This window comes from Solanum lycopersicum, chromosome 3 (assembly GCF_036512215.1).
Source record: "Solanum lycopersicum chromosome 3, SLM_r2.1".
Taxonomy (NCBI): Eukaryota; Viridiplantae; Streptophyta; class Magnoliopsida; order Solanales; family Solanaceae; genus Solanum; species Solanum lycopersicum.
The window spans coordinates 59,897,138-59,917,088 of record NC_090802.1 but is presented as its reverse complement, the minus strand read 5'-3'; the positions used below and the strand labels follow the sequence as shown (position 1 = coordinate 59,917,088).

At 32.6% G+C, this 19,951-nt stretch overlaps 2 protein-coding genes across 3 annotated transcripts; both read right to left on the bottom strand.

Annotated features, from left to right (window-relative positions):
- Positions 1–2,609: 2,609 nt before the first annotated feature.
- LOC101254986 (glutaredoxin) lies at positions 2,610–6,004 on the bottom strand. The gene is made up of 4 exons (XM_004236173.5): positions 5,574–6,004; positions 4,102–4,190; positions 3,013–3,111; positions 2,610–2,922 (listed from the first exon to the last, which is right to left on the bottom strand). The coding sequence occupies exons 1-4, from the start codon at positions 5,675–5,677 to the stop codon at positions 2,837–2,839; spliced, it is 378 nt and encodes a 125-aa protein (XP_004236221.1). The 5' UTR covers positions 5,678–6,004; the 3' UTR covers positions 2,610–2,836.
- Positions 6,005–6,385: 381 nt separating this feature from the next.
- On the bottom strand, positions 6,386–14,688 carry LOC101255285 (uncharacterized). Of its 2 annotated transcripts, none has more exons than XM_004236174.5 (13): positions 14,168–14,688; positions 12,647–12,782; positions 12,020–12,156; positions 11,447–11,648; positions 10,959–11,197; positions 10,763–10,874; positions 10,439–10,583; positions 10,167–10,309; positions 9,901–10,070; positions 8,940–9,236; positions 8,807–8,862; positions 8,126–8,337; positions 6,386–7,810 (listed from the first exon to the last, which is right to left on the bottom strand). In XM_004236174.5, exons 1-13 carry the CDS (start codon positions 14,378–14,380, stop codon positions 6,630–6,632), a joined length of 3,243 nt encoding a protein of 1,080 aa, XP_004236222.1. In that variant the 5' UTR covers positions 14,381–14,688; the 3' UTR covers positions 6,386–6,629. The 2 variants fall into 2 exon arrangements, with proteins under 2 accessions (XP_004236222.1, XP_010318992.1); XM_010320690.3 differs by having other exon boundaries at positions 12,020–12,318; positions 12,412–12,782; positions 14,168–14,595.
- Between the last annotated feature and the right edge of the window lie 5,263 nt (positions 14,689–19,951).

Below are 19,951 nucleotides of genomic sequence, written 5' to 3'. Positions count from 1 at the left end.
TATCATTATATTATCAAATTAGTGAAGCACTTATATTTAATTTTGTAATATTTGATTCATTCTTTAATTTTATTCAATCAAGAAGATTTTACAATTTTGATTGATTATGAAAGTCGCTGACAAATTTTTTTAAAAAATATGTATTGATTTTGTATTTCGTTTTCCTCTATATTGTTATGATTAAAGTTTAAGAAATGATGTGTGTTGTATATTTTTCTTCTTTATTCATTTTATGTGTTTTTTCTATATATATTAGACTTCTTTAATTTAATTTTCTTGAATTTTTTGTTTTCATAAGTCCGTATTATTTTTTTTGGGGTTCTGTTAGCCATTTGTGACATAATTGAAAATTTATTAACTACTAAACAAAGTTCAAAATTTATAAATATTGTTGTTGTCACCCTTTTGGAAATTTATTTGTAATTGTTATTTTATTACTAATTATATATTTTCATATATACTTAATTGTTGTAATGAATCTATAAAAATTTGCGTGGATCACACGTACAGTACAACGTAACGTATGTACTCAGAAACTAATTATAATATATTTAACATACACTAAACCCTATTTTCTTTCACATCATTATAGTGAGATTAACTATACTAATTTTTTACTTATTTCTTTTCACGAATTTTAAGTTCTACTCGTATGCAAGTTCAGACCATCATCTCCAAAGATATAACAAATATTACTGGTGACATAATATATATATATATATATATATATATATATATATATATATATATATATATATATATATATATATAGGATATCAAGTAAAATAAATAGAACACGTGTATCTATTTATTTAAATTTATATAATGTTTCAGTTTAAGGACACATCTATCTGGTTGTTTAAATTTAGACAAATTTATACATATTCAGTTGGAGCGAATAAATATGAAATAAGGTCATATTAAAAGAGTACATTCATGTGATATATGTCTTTTTAAAATATCAAAACACAACTGAACTTCATTTGTAGAAGAAGAATTTTATAAATGTGAATTAACGCTAGTCTTTTTTCATTTTACTCATCAATGCCTCACTAAAAGATAACTATTCGCTTTTCATGCTTGTTCATTCCTAATCTTGTTATAATCCAAAATAACATATATTTTGACAATCTCATTATATATCTTCAATAATTCCTCTAGAAATTTGGAGATGTTGCTATATATATATATATATATATATATATATATATATATAAAAATTATTTTTTTCATAAAAAAAGCAGTGTCAAGCGATATTTCATAATTTTTTTAAAATATATCCTTTTCTAATCAGTAATCACTAGTACTTTTCCTTTTGTCTAAACTCAAAAAAAAAACTAATTTTAATGCTATTCTCAATCTGTGGAAAATTATTTAATGTTTAAGATGTTATCTTATTTAGGTTCAGTTCAACTCTATTCTATTTAGCTCATCTTTCATATATTCATTAGTTTCATTATTAAAATTTTTTGTGGCTCTAATCCTTTTAAGATTATCCTCAACTTCTTTCTCATAGTCGTTTTAACATTCTCAAAATTTCTCCAATGATCTAAATTTTTCAAAACTTTTTGTGAAATTAAAAAAGTGCTTGTTCTTAAATTCACAAGGCTCCAAATTTTAATGTGGTTATTATGTAAATGTGTGCTTCAAGTTTTAACGGTTTTGGAAGCATTTCATCTACAATGGTGTACCTAACAAAAATATTATATTTTCTCCTTATTATTAAGTATTACATGTAATCAAAATATTATAATCTCTCAGTGATTATATAAAACATGATCAGTGCAAAACATAAGAATTTTGTTAAGCATCTTTAAAAATATAGCATTTTTAGATGTATTTGACATGTGTGATGATACACCAATAAATTATTGTCATTTTACTTTTGAAATTCTTAACTGGCATAGTGTTTCAATGTTATAATTCTATTTTATTTGTAAAGATATAACTTAAAAATTCAAAAGTTACTAATGACGAGCTTGTGACAATCTATTTCAATGACCAATGGATCTAAAGATACACTAAATTCTCATATTATTTTATTTTTATTTTTTAAATTATATTTTATCTATGAAGTTATAAAACAAAAATTCAAATATAGTCATTCTTGAATTTCTATTTCTTAATTATACTTTATATCCATGATATTATTATTATTATAACACATAAAATAAAATATGTAACTTCATGATGAACATTTACTAATAGTAATAATTATTTATATCCTTTAGAGTTATTACAAGTTAATAAGATGCTAATTATGTGTTTGTGAAATGCTACCTTAGATCTTATTACGAAATATATTAATTAAAGTAATATGAAAATTTGATTAATTTTATTTGTAGTTCTAAAATAGTAGACAAAATTAAATTGAAGCACTAAAATATTAGACAAAGTTATATACCAAACTCAATAAGTTAAAATGAAAAATTGGAAACTTAAAAGCTGATACATTGTATTGGTAATTGCAAGGTCAAAAATATTTGAGCGCCTTAAATCCTCAAACCGGTTAACAAGTTCTTTCATGTTTAAATTAGCTCGTGTGCAAGTTCCGATCATCTTCTCCATTGTGAATTTGTAAAGGAAGAAATAAATACAGAAGTGACGAATTTACTCTTGCCGGAAACAGAACTGCATCTGTAACGCGAATCTACAATATATACTTCCCAAAGGAACAGATGGCAAGTAAAAAATAGAAAATAGTACTAAAAGAAAATGTTCAGAAAAAGGAACTTGAAATCCAGCGTCTTATTAAACAACCCCAACTAGAGGAGAGGAGGCAGTTAAGTTACAGAACTCTCAACTTCATTTGACTACTAGAGTGCATAGATGAGTTCTAGACTTTGGCAGGATTGTTGGGAATAGCAGCGGCGTCCTTCAGCATGGGAAGTAGCTTTCCCTGTTGATGCTTCTCTAATACGCCTACACGACAAGAAACAAATGTCAGCTGCTGCAGGCAAGTTTTAAGGAAAAAATATGAAAGATAAAAGAGGATAAGTTGATGATTCTTACTGTCGCAGCCACCAACATGTTCTCCCCCAATAAACACGTTAGGCACAGTCCTCTGCTTAGTCCATTCTAGTAATGCTGCTTGAACCTCATCTCCATCACCTTCAGATTACAAAGAGAACTCTCATAATTATAATATATGCTCCAAGAAACAAGAATGGGAGAAACGAACCAAGCATAGCCTTTTTGAGCAACAGTAGGGGGTTCAGGAACTCTTTGAGCAAAGATAAACAAAGCCACAAAGTTCGAGATGTATCTATTAGAATACATGAGAAACCAAACATGTTATAGCAACACAGATCTCTCGATCAACCTAGTTCTAGTGCTTCTATGTACTTCCAGAACCAAATTCATCTTTTTGTATAATTGTAAGGTGAGGTCAGCTTGCATGCACCTCACCACAACTATTCAGGTGCATAATTCATACTCAATCAATATCTGATGCCCCTCACCAACCTAGGTCTTAGGTCTGTCCACCAAGACTTAGGTAGGTTCGGGCAAATGGCATTGTGAACAAACTATTAACAATGTCAAGAAGAGTTCTGAATTTTGTTATTTCTACTAAAACTGTTTACAGCTCACACCAAAATTATCTTTTGAATATTGTGGTGTTAGACATCTATCGTTCTCTGTCATCCTTATAAGGGACTGTAATTAGGGGGGTAAATGAGAATGTTGAACTAAATAAAGGAAAGAGACATCTTTCTGATATAGATCAAAAAATAAGAAGGTAAGACACATTAGTTGAAATAGAGGGAGTACTTTTTTGTCTGTTGAAATTCAAACCTTGCTTCATAATCCCAAAAATACCTACTGGCTACTATAATGAATCAGCACGCACATTCTATAAAACGTAATAGTCTTCCTTTGAGTATTGAAACAATCACCTAAATAGAAATTCTCAAAGTTCCTTTTTTGTTGCTGAATGTCAATCTTTCTATATAAAAGAATATGACCAAAGCAAAAGAGGATTTTTTTTGCTTCATGAGAATAAAACTACATCTAGGTAAGAAAACACATTTTTTGCAGCAAGGAGGTGGAATAAGGTTTATATAAAGCACTTGGAAACAATTGATATGCGGAGTCACTCACTTTCCCGGTCAAGTTCAATAACTTTAAAAGTAGCACCAAGCTGGGAAAGAAGTTTCTTCACCCTTGTGCAATATCCGCAGTATGTTTTACTGCATGAAGAAAAGCAAGCATATGGCGTTAATAAACATAAATCTACCGGCCGGGTTTACACATGAAAACTTACAAGCTTCTCATAAAAGGTGTATCATCAATCTCTATACTGAGACATGGATTCCATCAACTAACTAATTATTTCACCAATATATATTATTATCATCCAATCTACCAGGCATATTGACCCATCTCAGAATCTTACCTTTTAATAAACCAAAATGATAATTAATATATACAGATCATAATCGTTATATCAAGATTAAGAATATAAGTACATTTAATAGTTTAGAGAATATGTTTTTATCAGTCAGTCTAAAACAACTATCTTTGCTTGGTCCCGTTCAATACATACCAAATGCACTAGCACGAGAAGTTAGAACTATGCCACCATGTCAAATGAGAGACAGGGAGCTCATTCAGAACAATTACATGTTTGGTGAAGGTTAAAGAAATGACTTGCAACCTTATATAATGAAGACATATCCTGATATTACCGTACTTGGAACAACTATCATGACAGATTGCCGAGAGAAGAAAATGTTACAACAATATTCTTTAACAAAACTTGACATCTATCGCCCCGGTCCACCGTGTTTCTATTCCCAATGGTGGCACCAGGAATTTATGGCGCTGTAACCTAAAACAACTTTTGAATCCCCTTCGCCACTACACTAGAATCCTCCCTCTCTCATGTGAGGGAGATTCAAACAACCAAAATCAAAAATCTTGAACTCCTTTGCCACTACACTAGAATCCCCTCTGACGTAAGGGAGATTCAAACAAACAAAAACCATATTTTTTGAACCCTTTGCCACTACACTAGAATTGGAAGAACCAAAAATCAGTATTTTTAAACCCCTTTGCCACTACACTAGAATCCCCTCTCATGTGAGAGGGACCCAAACAAACAAACATCCGCCTTTGCGACTACACTAGAATCCCCTCTCATCTGAGGGAGATTCAAAACAACCAAAGATCATAATTTTTGAACCCCTTTGCCACTACATCAGAATCCTCACTTCAGTGGGGAGTTTCAAACAACTAAAAAAAAAATCGTTTTTCCTATATTTGCCAGTGTTATTTTTCCACAAAGGGCATTCAATTGAACCCTAGCTCTACATAGCTTTGAGTTTAGGATTGGAAGACTCACATCTCATCTTGAATTACAAAACCAAAACTAGACAAAATTGAAAGCTCTTAACATCACCAACCTTTGCGATAATTAAGAATTAACCAAATTACACGAAACCCATTCATATTCCCCAATAAACATAAAACCCAAGTAAAAAAAAATCCTCTTTTTACAAACATGAACAAATTAGAAATGAAAAACCCAGAAAATTAGGTAGTGAGACTGAAACGGAGAGAGGAATATAGACCTGAATACGACAACAGGATTAGAGGAAACGATCTGCTTGGCTTTGGTAAGAGCGGCCTCCATTTGTTCTTTGCTAAACTGAGGTGAACTGAACATTGATCCCATTGCCTCCTTCCTTTATTAACACAATCAAAGATGGCCGAATAAGCTTAACAGGTGTTTGAAGCTGGGTTCTGCAGGTGGCTTCTGCTCTCTTGTATTGACTTTTTAATCAACAAAAGGGAGATGGCTCATATTCTCATCAATTGCGTTTATTTTATGCACTTTCACAATCCAATTGGCTAAGATTCATCGTCCTAATTTTTTTGTGCACTTTCAAAAGTCAAATCTTCTTTGATAGTCGTATCCTGTGTGTATAAAAAAATGCTGTATTGATAATGACTAATGTATAAATTATCTTGTATGCAACGTATGATTTGATGTTTAAAAATTAATATATAAATCTAATGCAGGCAAATAATATATCATACTAAATGTAGCTAATATTTCGAAAAGTAAAATTTTATATTAGTTACAAATAATTTTTGAGTTAATTAAATATATAATGAAAAATTCATGGAATGAAAATAATTTATAGTTCATTACAATATTTTAAACCTTTTGCAAAAGTTTTACTTTTCATGTAATCGATCTTGCGGACAGGGGGAATATACTTGCATGTTTCTCTTTTGATTGGCCAAATTTAGTTTTCATAGTATATGAAGCATATTCCCTCTTTTTATTGTTTCAAGGACATAAACAACATGCATTTATATTTAAGAGCTATATAACATGAACCTGCTAAAAACATAAGAACAGATACCAGTCAAGCAGTGGCAGATCCAATCCAACATATAAATACATGATAAGCTCAGGTACAACTTATTATATGTATACTTCATCCTTTCTTTTTTTTTTTTTTTTGCATACAAATACATTGTTACATAGTTCGAACTAAAAGCAAAGGGTTCAGTTGAATTCACAGAATCCGCTTCAGATCCACCTTTCTAGTCCAGTAACCAGTAAAGCCAGAATATTAGTCTCATGAACTCCATATTGTTGTATGAATAAGAGAGGTCTATGACTTGGAAGCAAAAATAGCTTCTAAATCTTTGTACAATCCTCTTGGTTTTGACTTGAAATCTGCTGATGAATCTTTAGATGAGCTCCCACTTCTCTTAGGGTTCCAGAATCCACTCCATCTAACACGACTTGTTGACGGATCACTTGTAGTTACATTACTATCTTTACTAAAGCTGGACTTTGCTAGTTCTCTGAATTGCCTAGTGAATGGTCTATCAGTACCTGAGCTTCTACTACCAGAACTCCGATTCCTGTCACAAGACGAAGTAACATCCCCGGTTTCCTTCAGTACACGATCTAACAGTGCAGACCCACTTTCAAGCTTTCTGATCAATCTTTGAGGAATGAAAAACAAGAGGAATCCAATAGATGCTGCTTTCAGACCAGAGCAGAAAGACTTGTCTTCAGCACCGAGTCTCTTTGTCTGTCTGTATAATGCATACCATTCATTTACAAGCTGAGCTAAAAATGCTATGAAAAACAGTGCAATCATGGTGATACCGATTGCTGTCTCATTTCTGGACGAATTTCTTCCTATGAGAGCAATGCACGCAGCGAAAATACCTGTTTCGCAGGCAACAGAGATGATCTCAACAAGCTGAACCTTTTTTTTAATGAAAGGCTTCTTCAGAAGCATGAAGAATAGCTGGAAAGAAGTGATGGTAAGCAGGACAACTATGGGAGATTTTGAAGACAAACTCTTCAAATAAGTACCAGCCACAATTCCAAGACAAACACGCTTCACAAATTCAAGAAATGTGAAGTATATTCTTAGAATCCCAAACAGCTTCTGGATGAAAGGTGCTTCCGCATCTTCCGTCTCATCATCTGTTGCAATGACTTTGTCAGGATGCTTGTTAGGATTTCCTACTGCAATCTGAGAGAGCATATACTTTGGTGGACCCCTTAGATCCTCAAACAGAGGCCCAAACATGACTACATATCTAGAATCACGCGAATTTCTCCATGTCCACTGACCTCTTTTACCAGGACCTAGGGTAACTCGGACTAATTCTTCATACCAATGGAATTTCTGCCCTACTTGGTGTACCTCCTTATACTGAAGTAGCTTCCCTAATGTTATTCCAATAGAGAGGAACAAAAACAATTGTAGCAATAGAAATGATACTAATCCCAACAGCAAAATGCCAACAGCAATTCCTGCAGATGATCCTCCTAGAAGAAAAGAAGAACAGAATTTGTGAATACAATTAGAATAATAATTCAGGTACTGGAATCTTGACTCGTTGTGACGAAATATCTGCAAATCACGATCTTTCAGCGATGTCAGTTCTAATTGATGTAATGCATGGAACCTTGACCTCATCAATATAAAATTTAAGGAAAGTGAGGTTTAACTGTTATGATATATATTCTGTATTTGAGATCAGTCATTACAGATGTATCCTATCATTTTTAGATGTGAAAACCACTGGTGTAATGCATTCATTGCAATTGAAAAGGAGCATAGTGCATAAGGATTAGAAATACCTTTAACTACGTTTACCGAGGCTTTGCAAATGCAAGGTATAGCTAGAATTGTAAGAAAGATCTCAAATCTTGGAAAAACCAAGGCCCCATAGCTCCACTTTTTCTCTCTGTCCTTTCTCAGTCTTAGAACAAAAAGGACCAAAGCATGCAACAATATCAAGCTGCCCCCAATAACAGCTAACCAAAACATGCTTCTGTTGAAATCCCTCCACCTGAAAACATCAGATGCACACATGCTAAATCTCCGATCTTTTGCTTATAAGCTTGAGAAAAATATTTCAGGTACATGCTTGATCATCCTTTTTTTTTCTTACTAAACGTAAGCTCCAATAGCTGAAGCATGGTTATTACGTCTTACTTTGTACATTTAATTGTGTGCCAAAGCAGTCATGGAGTGGTCTAGCATGATAAAATTGACATGTTGTCAACGTTTATTTCTCTTTAAGAGGGTTGAATTGTGACAGCCAAAGTTCTGTTTTCACCTGGTTTGAAGGTTGTGTGATTTACTAGCAGTAATCCTGATCTTTACTGCATGTTACTTAAGTGTTGAAAAAGAGGAAACCAGTTGAAAGTACACCTCAGACACAAAGATTCATCGTGCTGTTATCGAATGAATTGAAAAGGTAAACATCCTTTGACCACTTCAAAATATTGTGACATGAGACATCTTTCAGAACTTACCCATTAGAATATTTTGGATCCACGATATACTGAGCTTCCGGAAGAAGATCCTGGCTCTGCCATTGAGAAGAACATTCTATAACATGATCATGGAGAAAATATTTAAGTTATTGTGAAGTTTATAAATTCTTACCCCGAAGATTGATCTATATTCCATAGGACTAAGCGGCAACCCATATAATGCTGCAGCTTTGTTAACATTGTATTTGCCAGGCTTCATTCCAAAATCATTGATTTTAGAGCTGTATGAATGAGGGTCTGTTGTTGAACCCGGTCCCATCATAAATTGATGCATGCTTCCCATTTCCCATGGGAGACTGAAGTAGGGAACACTCCATTGCAGGCCTCTAGCAAATTCATAGTATTCAACTGGCAAGGTAATTGGCAACCATCTCGTTAACGCAAAAAACTGGATGTGACAAGCTATTCTCTGTTTCAAGACACAAAAAGAAAGCATGTGTATTCAGAATATAATGTCATGGATCAAAGAACTTTGTAAATTTCAAATTAGCTCAAAGGATATAAGATACTTGAACATTTAAAAAAAAATGTGTTTGCTAACCAAATGCTCATCTCATGGTTGCTTGCAAGAATAAATCTCAGAAATGGATAAAATGAAAATGCACCTGGACTTAACTCAATGCCAAAAGCTAGCGCATGAGGTGAGGATAGCCCAAGACCATATAAGGAAACAACAAATCATTTCCTCTACCAATGTGGGACACTTAATACGCCCTCTCGCATGCCAGAATTGGACATCTGGAGCATGGACAACATAGCATGGAGACCCAACACTGGGACACACAATAGCAACAATGAGTCTGACTTTGATACCGTGTTAAGAAATAGACCTGGGCCTAACTAAACCCCAAAAGTTAGCTCACAAGGTAGGATTATCCAATATTATGTAAGGAGAGAACAACTCGTTTCCTCTGCCAAACAACGTCATGTCCTTCACTAAGAGACTTAAGATTTCTAAAATTCATAGCCTGCCCCGTGCATCTAACGACCAAAGCAGTACCACATGGAATGCAAACTGTATTGCATGACAGTCATCAAGTCTAACATAAAGTTGTTAAAGAAAGGATATTTACAAAAAGATTTCTAGCAGGATCAGATGTCATTAAAGAGCTTGGTCTTGAGTATGCACCAACAGATTGGAGGCTTGCGGTTGAAACTGTGAGGAGCCCTGCTGCAAAAGACGTAACCACGAAAGCAGAAGTTGCCAAGATGGAAAGCACTTCAGATGTTACTGGTACAGTATCTGTAAAAGATTAAAGGAGATTGATTGTATACTTGAGCAATTAAAGTATCTCTAAAGCAAGAGAAAGTCAGCTTGAGCAGAAATATAGAATATTACAGTGCTTGAGCCGGAGAACATTAGATTGTAGGTTCATGTTTCCAGCAACATCACCAGTTACATTTTCGGGGATGCTCACAGAAACAAAATCATCTCTGGCTTGTATATTGACAGTGTACATGCTTCTACTCATTTCTTGAAAGCTGGAAATACATAAGAAACGCTAACTCCATGAGCCATGACTAGTACATGATAGTAATGATGTTATTCTTTTGTGACTTAACAGGAAAATATTTTCATCCAGGAAGATTGGCGTAAGTGGAGATGCTAACCTCTGCAACTGCCCTCCAGATATGGATACATGAGAACTATTAAAGCCAAACACTGGCTTAACAAACTTTATCAGTACAGGAATTTGCTCATCACAGGTCCTCATCCTAGATGTTGTGCTCAACCTGACAGCAGGCCGTTGCATATCTGAAGGACGTACCAATAAACAATTATATTCTGGAGAAATGGAAAAACTAGCGTATCATAAATCATCAGGACAATTAAATATCATCTACATGTCAATACAGCAGGTGAGCAGTGGATATGCTCCTTTATTATTTAGACGTTTCTTCTTTAATAAGTTTCTAACAGGCAGTCAAACATACCGTATAGAAAAGTAACAGGAGCTACAGGAGCAATAGGGGTTCCCTGCCAGCTCAATATTAAGTCTGATCTTACGCTCAATGTCACTATGGCTGTCTGTGATATACCTCTAACCTGGAAATGTGCCGAAAAGATTTAATGATATTTATAAGTACTGCAATAGGCTATAAAGTACAATAAACTTGGGAAAGAACTAACCTGAAATCCAAATCTACGTTCTCCAAAGCTATTTCCACTAATGGGAGTAAGCAATCCCTGACTTATGCTCAGGGAATTCAAAATATCCGTAGATGAGTTAGAAATTGGTTCATTAAAGTACAAATACACCTCCATGTTTTCAGTACTATTTGTTGCTCGGACGGTTCTCATTTCACTGTCAATTTGAAGTAGCCTTTCAGGTATATGAGTCCTTATGTCAGCGAACACTGTCCTTCTATCTATTGAATCCAGTATCAAAGAGATTGAACTTTAGTTTATTAAGTCTTGATTGTTAAACAATTATCTTTCTATGATTGGACTGGTTTCTCTAGTAATTATCACATTATGAGAATTTTATTCGGTTGCCACAGATAGACATGTCTTTGAATCAAATGGAAGGCCTAATATATTTCTGAGAACATCTAATTAAAACGGAGGATCTATTAAAGAACTGATATGAACATGACCATGGCAAGGCAGCTGCTCACCAAAATGTATAAATAAACTTGAATTGTCTGTCCTTTTAAATTTGTTTCCAGCAGGGTCCGAACAGAAGTTTTTATCCATTACCAAGATCACTCTTCCATACTGATCACGTGTAGACAGACTCACGACAACAGAAAATTTGAGGTCTGGCTCAATAACATTGAGTGTGTTTGGCACGACCTGTCCAGCTCCATAAACGAGAAGCTGCATGCGAAGAGAACACACATTGATAACTATGAGCTGAAGAGATAATGTAAAGGATTCCCAAGAACTCTAGAGCTCCTACACCACTCTCAATACAAAGACAATTTGAGCATGCATTGGTGAAGTTCAGCCAACAATATATCTATCTCAGACTTCAATTGGATTTGAAAGGTCAAAATCTTTGAAGGAAAGATTCTTAGACATCATATATGGAAACATGAACATTAATTCTTCCCGAACTTCACTAATGCAGAAGGTTCATAGCAAGAACCCAAGCCGTCATACAAAACACTTCCCAATTAAAAAGGATAACTAAGTCGGGGATGGTGGAAAACCATCTGTTGCCAGCATTTAGCTTTTCATCTACTTACATTGCAAGAATTCGTGGAAGCACATCCGAAACCACCTTGGCTCCAACATGGCTCAGTGAAAGTTATGTCCACTGAAACATTGGAAGCATTTGTAAAAGATGTTGGGGTGGTAATGTAGGCTGTAGGGGCGATGGTGTCTGCAGAAGAGAAGGCACATGAAATCAGGAATAGAGAAACATAACTGAATTTAAACTTTACCGGTTGTCAACTAGACTAGAATCCCTGATATGAATGCATCTCAAGCTTAAAAAGACCAAGTTTCTTTGCAACCCGTCTATAATTTGGAAGACAACTGCAACCTAAAAGTCAAAAATTTAGTGGGGTGCCTAAAAAGTTTAAAATGTAACATTATCATATGTTTATTACTATATATTAAGGGGAAGGTTCCAAACCTATATGATTAACAAGTAAGATCCAGAGCTCCCGTAATTAGGTTCTCTTCATATTTGGTAATTTCTCCATAACATAAGTAATAGCTAACTATCTTGGACAAAGAAGGCTCAGAAGCAACAAAAACAACTTAAACCTTCATGAGAGAACTCAGAAATACAACATAGAAGAGAACTGTTGTTTTGTGTGCCCATAAATGTCATTATTTAAGTAAAGGGAAGAAAGGTTGAGTGCTACCAACAGTCCAGTTATAGTGAGCACATCCAACTCCAAGAGATCCATTAGTGCAAACTTCGAAAGTATGCTTTCCATCAAGCAATTGCGTGTAAGAAACTTCTCCACCTTCACAAACTACAGGCACATAATCATCCAACTACAATAACAGTAAATGTAGAGTTAATTGTACTGTGTAACAAAATGTAAAACTAAATGAGCTGAAAAATTATCACGGGGAGAAAATAAAAAACTGAATCTCGATAAACATATAACAATCTTCAACAGGAAGTTGGATCATAAGGACAATTCGTAGATATCTCTGAAAATCTGTTTTTTACTGACTCCATACTTTCCAAATATTCTATGGATGTGATAACACAAATATTTCTTCCAGATCACAAAAAAATAATTCTGGATGAAAATAGGGATAATGTTAACATTCATGTACTACAAAGATGACTTTTTTCCAGATGAATTAGTTGGCTTTGCCTAATACATGGTAAAATTGTAAAAGATGACGCATGCATAATGTCAAGGTACCAAGGGACACCTTTAGCTAGCCTTACGTTAATCGTAGTAAGATGGCCCTTTACTATAATCCTTCGCTATATCACCAGGAAAACATTATGTTTCCAGGGAAACAAGATGCCTCATTTTTGGCATTGCAGAGGCTTACAATTAAAAGCTATATATTTAAATAAAGGACTGAAAGAATGGATAGATAGAAGTCTGCTGAGAAGAGGCAGCATAAATATGGTTTCTCTGAGCTGACTGATCCTCATCTTAGATACAATAATAACACTGATTCACCCAAACCCCTTCTCTTCTTTCTTTCTTTCTCGTCAAGCTAAGATGGTAAAGTTCGTGTTCACATTGACCACGTATTTACAACACATCAAGGTATGCGACATAGTTTACTGATGATGTTGAACATAAGTTCTCTTGTGCTTGTGTCTTTAAGTGAATTGTGAAAATAGTTCCATATCCTATATAGTTAAATATCTCCAAACTTTGAATAAAATTAACCAAAATTGAGTTCTAGTAAAAACTTCTGTGACCTAGACATTCAGATTTTCTGATTACCAACCTATAAAAGAGAAATTGCTCGAACCTCTTCTTTTTTTCTTTTAAGCCATTACAGTCAGGGGTCGATCTAAGGTGGTGGGAGCAGGTTCTCGGCAGCCAGTATCTTTCGCGCAAATCTTATATTTAAGATGAGAAATCTTATACTCCTATTTGTTAGGAATACACTAACAAAGTATTTCTCTTGGTCCAGTAGTAGAAATGGAACTTGTTAAAGCTTTCTAGCCTCCTTGATGAGGGTTCATTTCCTCTTGGGCACATATAATTAAAAAAAATAAAGGTGAAATTCAAATCCTGAATCCGCTTCTGCTACATCACTCTCACGTGCCTTGATCCTAAAGCCTGAGAACATGAATACTATCAAAATGCTCAAAACTCTCAGCATGCAAATTCAAGGACAATCCACATTCATAACTCAATGTCACGTAGACAACCGTTTAAAAGTGTTAGTGAACTGACCTTACAACTAGTTGAACAATCCGCACAAATGTCACCATTACCACCAGCCAAAACTTGAAAAGCAAAATTCGCAAAATTCCGGTTTGTGAATTCACGAGGAGTAGTCAATAACTTTAAAGTAACGTCTGAGCCATCGCATCCAACTCCGAAGCTCAAAACGACGAAAACACAAAAACGCAAAATCAACCACAGAAATAATTTTTGTCTACCCATTTAACTAGAATTACATTCAATTTGCATGAGTACCAACAGCTCTGAGTAAGCACTTCAAAACTTTCTAAAAAATAAGGATGAAAATGTTATTATTGCATGAAAATGCTGAAATTGAGGAAGGAACAGGGGAATACAGAGAAATTTTTTTTGGATATTTTTATTAGTAGTGGTGTTGAAGAGATATAGGACGTGAGACTGAGAGTGGAACTGAGGATAAGAGAGAGGAAAAAGATTCCAAACGGACAGAAAATGGCGTAATAAATGAAGACAGAATTGAGAGGGACAGTAGCTGTAGCTATGATTTGGGCAATGAATGTGAGAGGAAGTAATAGAATTTTAATGTTAAAACTTTGAGAAAGTGATGAATCTGCTGCTACAGGACAATGTGTATGCCATCTCCAATTTTATTAGTACAAATGTGGCTCCCATTTTAAAAAGGATAATATATATATTAGACTTTAAATTTTAATTTTGACGTTGAATTTTTATAATGCACAAATAGACATTTTAACTATCCAAGTTTCAAATAAATAAACACATGAGTCCGACATAATACACGTAAAACACCATGTAGGATATAGAATGACATGTAGGACATTATGTGTTTATTTGTTTAACTTTATACAAGTTTAAGTGTGTGTACACTCAAATTTAAATGGCATAAATGTGATTTGAAGCCAAGTTAAAGAGCACATTCATGTATTATGACCATTTAAACTCTGCTAAATTCATTTTTACTTTGTTCATTTTTACGTTCTCAAATTAAAATGAATTTTAAAATTTTAAAATATTGATGAATTTTTGTTTATAATTTATTTTAAAAATTCATAATAAAAATGTAAAATCTAATATGAGAGGGAGGGAGTTTCTAAAACAATAAACTAAAGAATGAAATTTAAAAAATTGACTTTCCATCATAAATTTCATATCTCATCATGTCGTATAAATTAAAGCTAATGGAGTAATGTGTACTCTATTCATGAAGTTTCTTTAAGCTCTAATTAATAGGAAGAATATATACGCCTACCAAGAGGTACAATTCAATAAGTACACAAAGTTTCTTACATACACCAATAATAAGGGTAAGTTGAATTCTTTAAGTCTCATCTTCAACTAAAGCACTATAATCAATGGAAAAATAAATAAATTATACCTGAGTACCATGGACTGAAGATTTCCGCATTCGAACGCAACGTTCAAACGAACCTAGTAATTTTTTTTTTTAGATTCTAATATAAGAAAACTATATAAATATAAATATATATTAATTTGTAAATTCTGTAACAAACTAATTGATGGCTCTATGAAAATGACGTGCGTGAAAAATTAATTATATTGCAAGGACACAATTTATATATGGTAGCAATTTAAGTGGGACTATGTTGAGAACTTCATACGACATTTATGAGTGTCCAGGCAGCTAAGAAAAAGTGGAATTTGATGGATTCGACCTTTAAAGTAATTAAGAATTTAAACATTAAATTCATGGTTATTTTTCAAATTATAAGTTTAAAATTTAGTATTTTTCTAAATAACATAATTCATTACATATGTAGTCCGTAGATATAGAAAAAAAATGGAAAATAAATAATTAATGATTTTAGTAATATTTTTTATTTATTATCATTTATAATTATATATAATAATGCTATGATAAATCTGCAATATGTATAAAAGGTTGATTATGTATCTAATATATATGTATTGTCTGTAAGAAATTATAAGATTATTAAAATGTGTGATAAATGTATTATCCATCAATAGAACTTATATTTTATATGTTTTTTATAAAATTGTTTTATGTAATATATATTAAAATTATATTATAAATATATTAAAAGTTATCAAACCACACCTCATTGAATAATTGTTTTCTAAAAAAATTATTATTATAAATGATAAATAATTTCTAAATATAGTATATTTATATAAGTTCCCTTCATAAATACAATAGATAAGTTTTATCATGAGACAAATTTACTATTAGATAGTGTGTTGGTTGTGATTGTTTTTATGCTTTATTAATTAAAAGGAAACGAACTCTTGTACCCCAAAAAAGGAAACTGTTTACAAGTAACTATATCCTTATTTTCATGTCTCGTGTTTTTAAATACACGTTTACTATTTGATATTATCAAAGTATATGTATAATATATATATCTCTAATGATATCAAAAATGAAGAAACAGTGCTTCAATGAATTGAACCCAGAGGCAGTCGAATAAATAGTTTGGGTTTTAGGTCCAATCAAAGTAAATATATTGGGTTGAATCTAATTCGAGTAAATTTTACCTAACGGGTCCAATTTGTATATTTTTCCTTGATTAAACATAAAAATCCTAAATTTCATGTATAAAACGTATATATAGCATGAATAATGTAAAGTAATATATAAGTGATAATGTTTTTGAGGCCAAGGTTTGAAGGGGGAATTCCACCACAAAAGGTAGGATGTGTGAGCCCAATCATGTAAGAATAATTGAGTAAATTACCAATCGATATGATGAACAACATTTGTCTCTTTATCATTTTGTATATAAATAAAAAGTTGTATAAGAAAAAAAATAGAATAAAGACAAACCTGAGGGGAGATTTGTAGCCCATTAGTGGGCCAATATTATGGTCATATATACCTGTCAAACAGCCCATAATTGGACTATAATTTCTCATTCCTTTGACATTTCACTCATACTTCAAGTAGCACGATATCCATAATTTCAACACAAATAATTAACCAAATAGTATCCATTTTATTCCTCTACTGCTCCTGATACTTACTGCAATCTGCAGCTATAATGGATCCATGTTTTATGTGTATTCACACACAAATAGTATACAATAATCGTTTATTGTTAAATCAAGTTGTTTGAATGTTTGTTCCGTAAAAAATCTCACACGATTAGGAGTATTCTTTTTTTTTTTCAACCAATGTGAAACTTAGTTCACACACAATAGTTACGTATCACGAGCCATTCAAAACAATCAGGTGCTAGTGGCGGAGCCAGCGGGAGATCCCCTCCAGCTAAAAATATTACTGTTTATACATGATGAAAATTATTATTTATGTATATGTAGTAGATGTTGAACCCTTTTAATTAGTTCGTGTGTATAGTTATTTAGATTTTGAACTTCCTTATTAAAAATTCAAACTCCGTCACTGTCAAATGGATACCATCTCGAATTATCACTCAACTAGTGAAAGGACGAGCATTTGTCCCAACGGGGGTCTGGGAACCATTTTATATCAACATTACCAAGTTATTCGGCAATTGCAAGCCAATTTAAGAATATGACAATGGCATTAACATCAAAGAGGGATATACTATAGGACCAACTTTTTAAAACTTAGTCGTTTGGTAGCTGGATATAGAGTTAGACATGTATTAATAATGTGAGTATAAATGTAGGTATTAGTTATATATATTTAATTATGCAAATTTTAGTTATAAAAAATTTAATTAAGGGTAACTTTCACGTATAGCAAACAAAAAATTTATATTTGTATGCTATAACAAACTTTGAATAATTGCGCTCCATAGCAAACATAAAACTGTATAATTTGCTATACATATACAATTGTATAATTCGCTGGCCTAAATTGTATAATTCGCTGGCCTATTTCGCCGCAATTGTATAATTTGTTTTACATACAGTTGAATCGAATTAAAATGTATGTATATTGCATAATTATAAGTGTATAGCAAGAAGATATATGTTTTCTCGCTTTATACAAAAACAGAAACACAATATATACACTTATGTTGTATAAAGTTAGAGAAAATTGTATTTCACTGCAATTGTATAATTCGTTGGCCTTAATCTCTGCAATATTTGAAGTAAAATGTTTGTAGATTGTATAATTAAGTGTATAACACAAAGATATACATGTTTGCATGTGTATATACAATTTTCTCTCGCTTTATACAAAACAGAAACAGAATTATACACTTCTGTGTATAAAGAGAGAGGCGAGCGAGAATGGAGAGTGGCGAGCGAGATTTTTGGGAGGGAGACACTGGCAAATTTTAGCAAATGTTTGCTATGGAGCACAATTAAATCAAACCCTAGCTATTCCATTTAATTTAGGTTATTAGTTTGCTATTATATACAATTTTCCCTTTAATTATACGTGTATTAGTTATGCAGAATTTAGTTATGTAAGATTTAGTCAAGTAGAGATTACCATACATTAGTGAGCCAATTTTTATTTCTTAATTCCAAAAAGTAATTAATAAGCTAGTAATTATTATAGTATAAATTATAGGAACCACGTATTATAAATACAAAATGACTTTTTATCCCTTTTAGAATTGAAATTACTAAAAATCCCTTAAAATTCAAGGAAGCGGGATACATCCAAATGACACGGGATACATAAGTCCCGATATATCATGTTTTGCATCTGCTGCTATTAATTAGGAGTAATTACCGCGATTTCTGTTATTTGTAACTGAAATCACGTAATTAATGCTATACAACTTGTGTAACTGATTAGTAAATTCAAATTTTAAATCAGATGATCTTCATAAATCAAAATTATTCTTGTAAAAGTTGACCTGCATACTAAGAAATTAAAAAAAAAAAGTTTGAAGATGAATATCTCAATTCTGCTGCGGCCTTCTGGAATTTGGGTAAGCGATGTTAATTATGAAGGTTACAAAGTTGATGGTATTGTTGTTGGCCATTCCATTTCATTTGTGAATCTGAAACGTTGATTTTATCAGAGCTTGAGATCGACACTGTTACAAAGGATATTGAAATACGATACATTGTCGAGGGAAGCTCATGTCCATTGAAAATAAAAAACGACATGGGTGTGAAACTTTATTTCGAAGTAAAAAAGAATGCATCTGGAATCGGCATGTATCCGCTTTGTATTGATACAACTGATAAAATTTTATAAATATTTAGATTCAACAGTGGTGCGTTTTCAATGTAACAGTAATGCTATATGAGTTTGTTTGTGTATGTGATGTATCATATACATGCATATTATTGAAAATATGATATATGTTACGTGTATATTGTCTTTTTAGTTATTCAAGTGTACAAAAAAATTGACTTGTTCAATTGTTTATTATATGATTCGTGTATACAACCTTATGAGTTATAAATTTGATATATTATATTCAACAGTGTTGGGTTTTAATGTAACAGTAATTAAAGATGAGTTTATTTTTGTATATTATGTATCAAATACATTCATATGATTGAAAATATGTTATATTTTTCGTGTATACTCCCTTATGAGTTATTCTAGTGTCCCAAAACTTGACTTGTTCAAATGTGTACTACATGTTTCGTGTGTACTGCCTTATGAACTATAATTTTGATATATTACATTCTAGTGGTGTCTTGCACTGTAATATTAATCTGTGGTTAGTTTGTTTATGTATATGATACATCATATACATTCGTATAATTCAAGTTGCTAAATATATAACTGCAATATTAGAACATATGAAATTTTGGTGAAATTGAAAACAATATTATTATAAGACAACGAGAAGATTAAATTATAATACAAGAATCCTAATCAGTTTCAATGAATGAATAGTTGTTAGAGTCCTT

Excerpts from the sequence above, each read along its gene's own strand:
- LOC101254986 (XM_004236173.5), bottom strand. The coding sequence starts at position 5,677 with ATGGGATCAATGTTCAGTTCACCTCAGTTTAGCAAAGAACAAATGGAG. Across the intron at positions 3,112-4,101 it reads TATTGAACTTGACCGGGAAA|GTGATGGAGATGAGGTTCAA; the intron begins GTGAGTGACTCC and ends TGTAATCTGAAG. Across the intron at positions 2,923-3,012 it reads ACATGTTGGTGGCTGCGACA|GCGTATTAGAGAAGCATCAA; the intron begins GTAAGAATCATC and ends CTTGTCGTGTAG.
- LOC101255285 (XM_004236174.5), bottom strand. The coding sequence starts at position 14,380 with ATGGGTAGACAAAAATTATTTCTGTGGTTGATTTTGCGTTTTTGTGTT. Across the intron at positions 11,649-12,019 it reads CTTCCACGAATTCTTGCAAT|CTTCTCGTTTATGGAGCTGG; the intron begins GTAAGTAGATGA and ends CTTCGCATGCAG. Across the intron at positions 9,237-9,900 it reads ATCCTGCTAGAAATCTTTTT|AGAATAGCTTGTCACATCCA; the intron begins GTAAATATCCTT and ends GTCTTGAAACAG.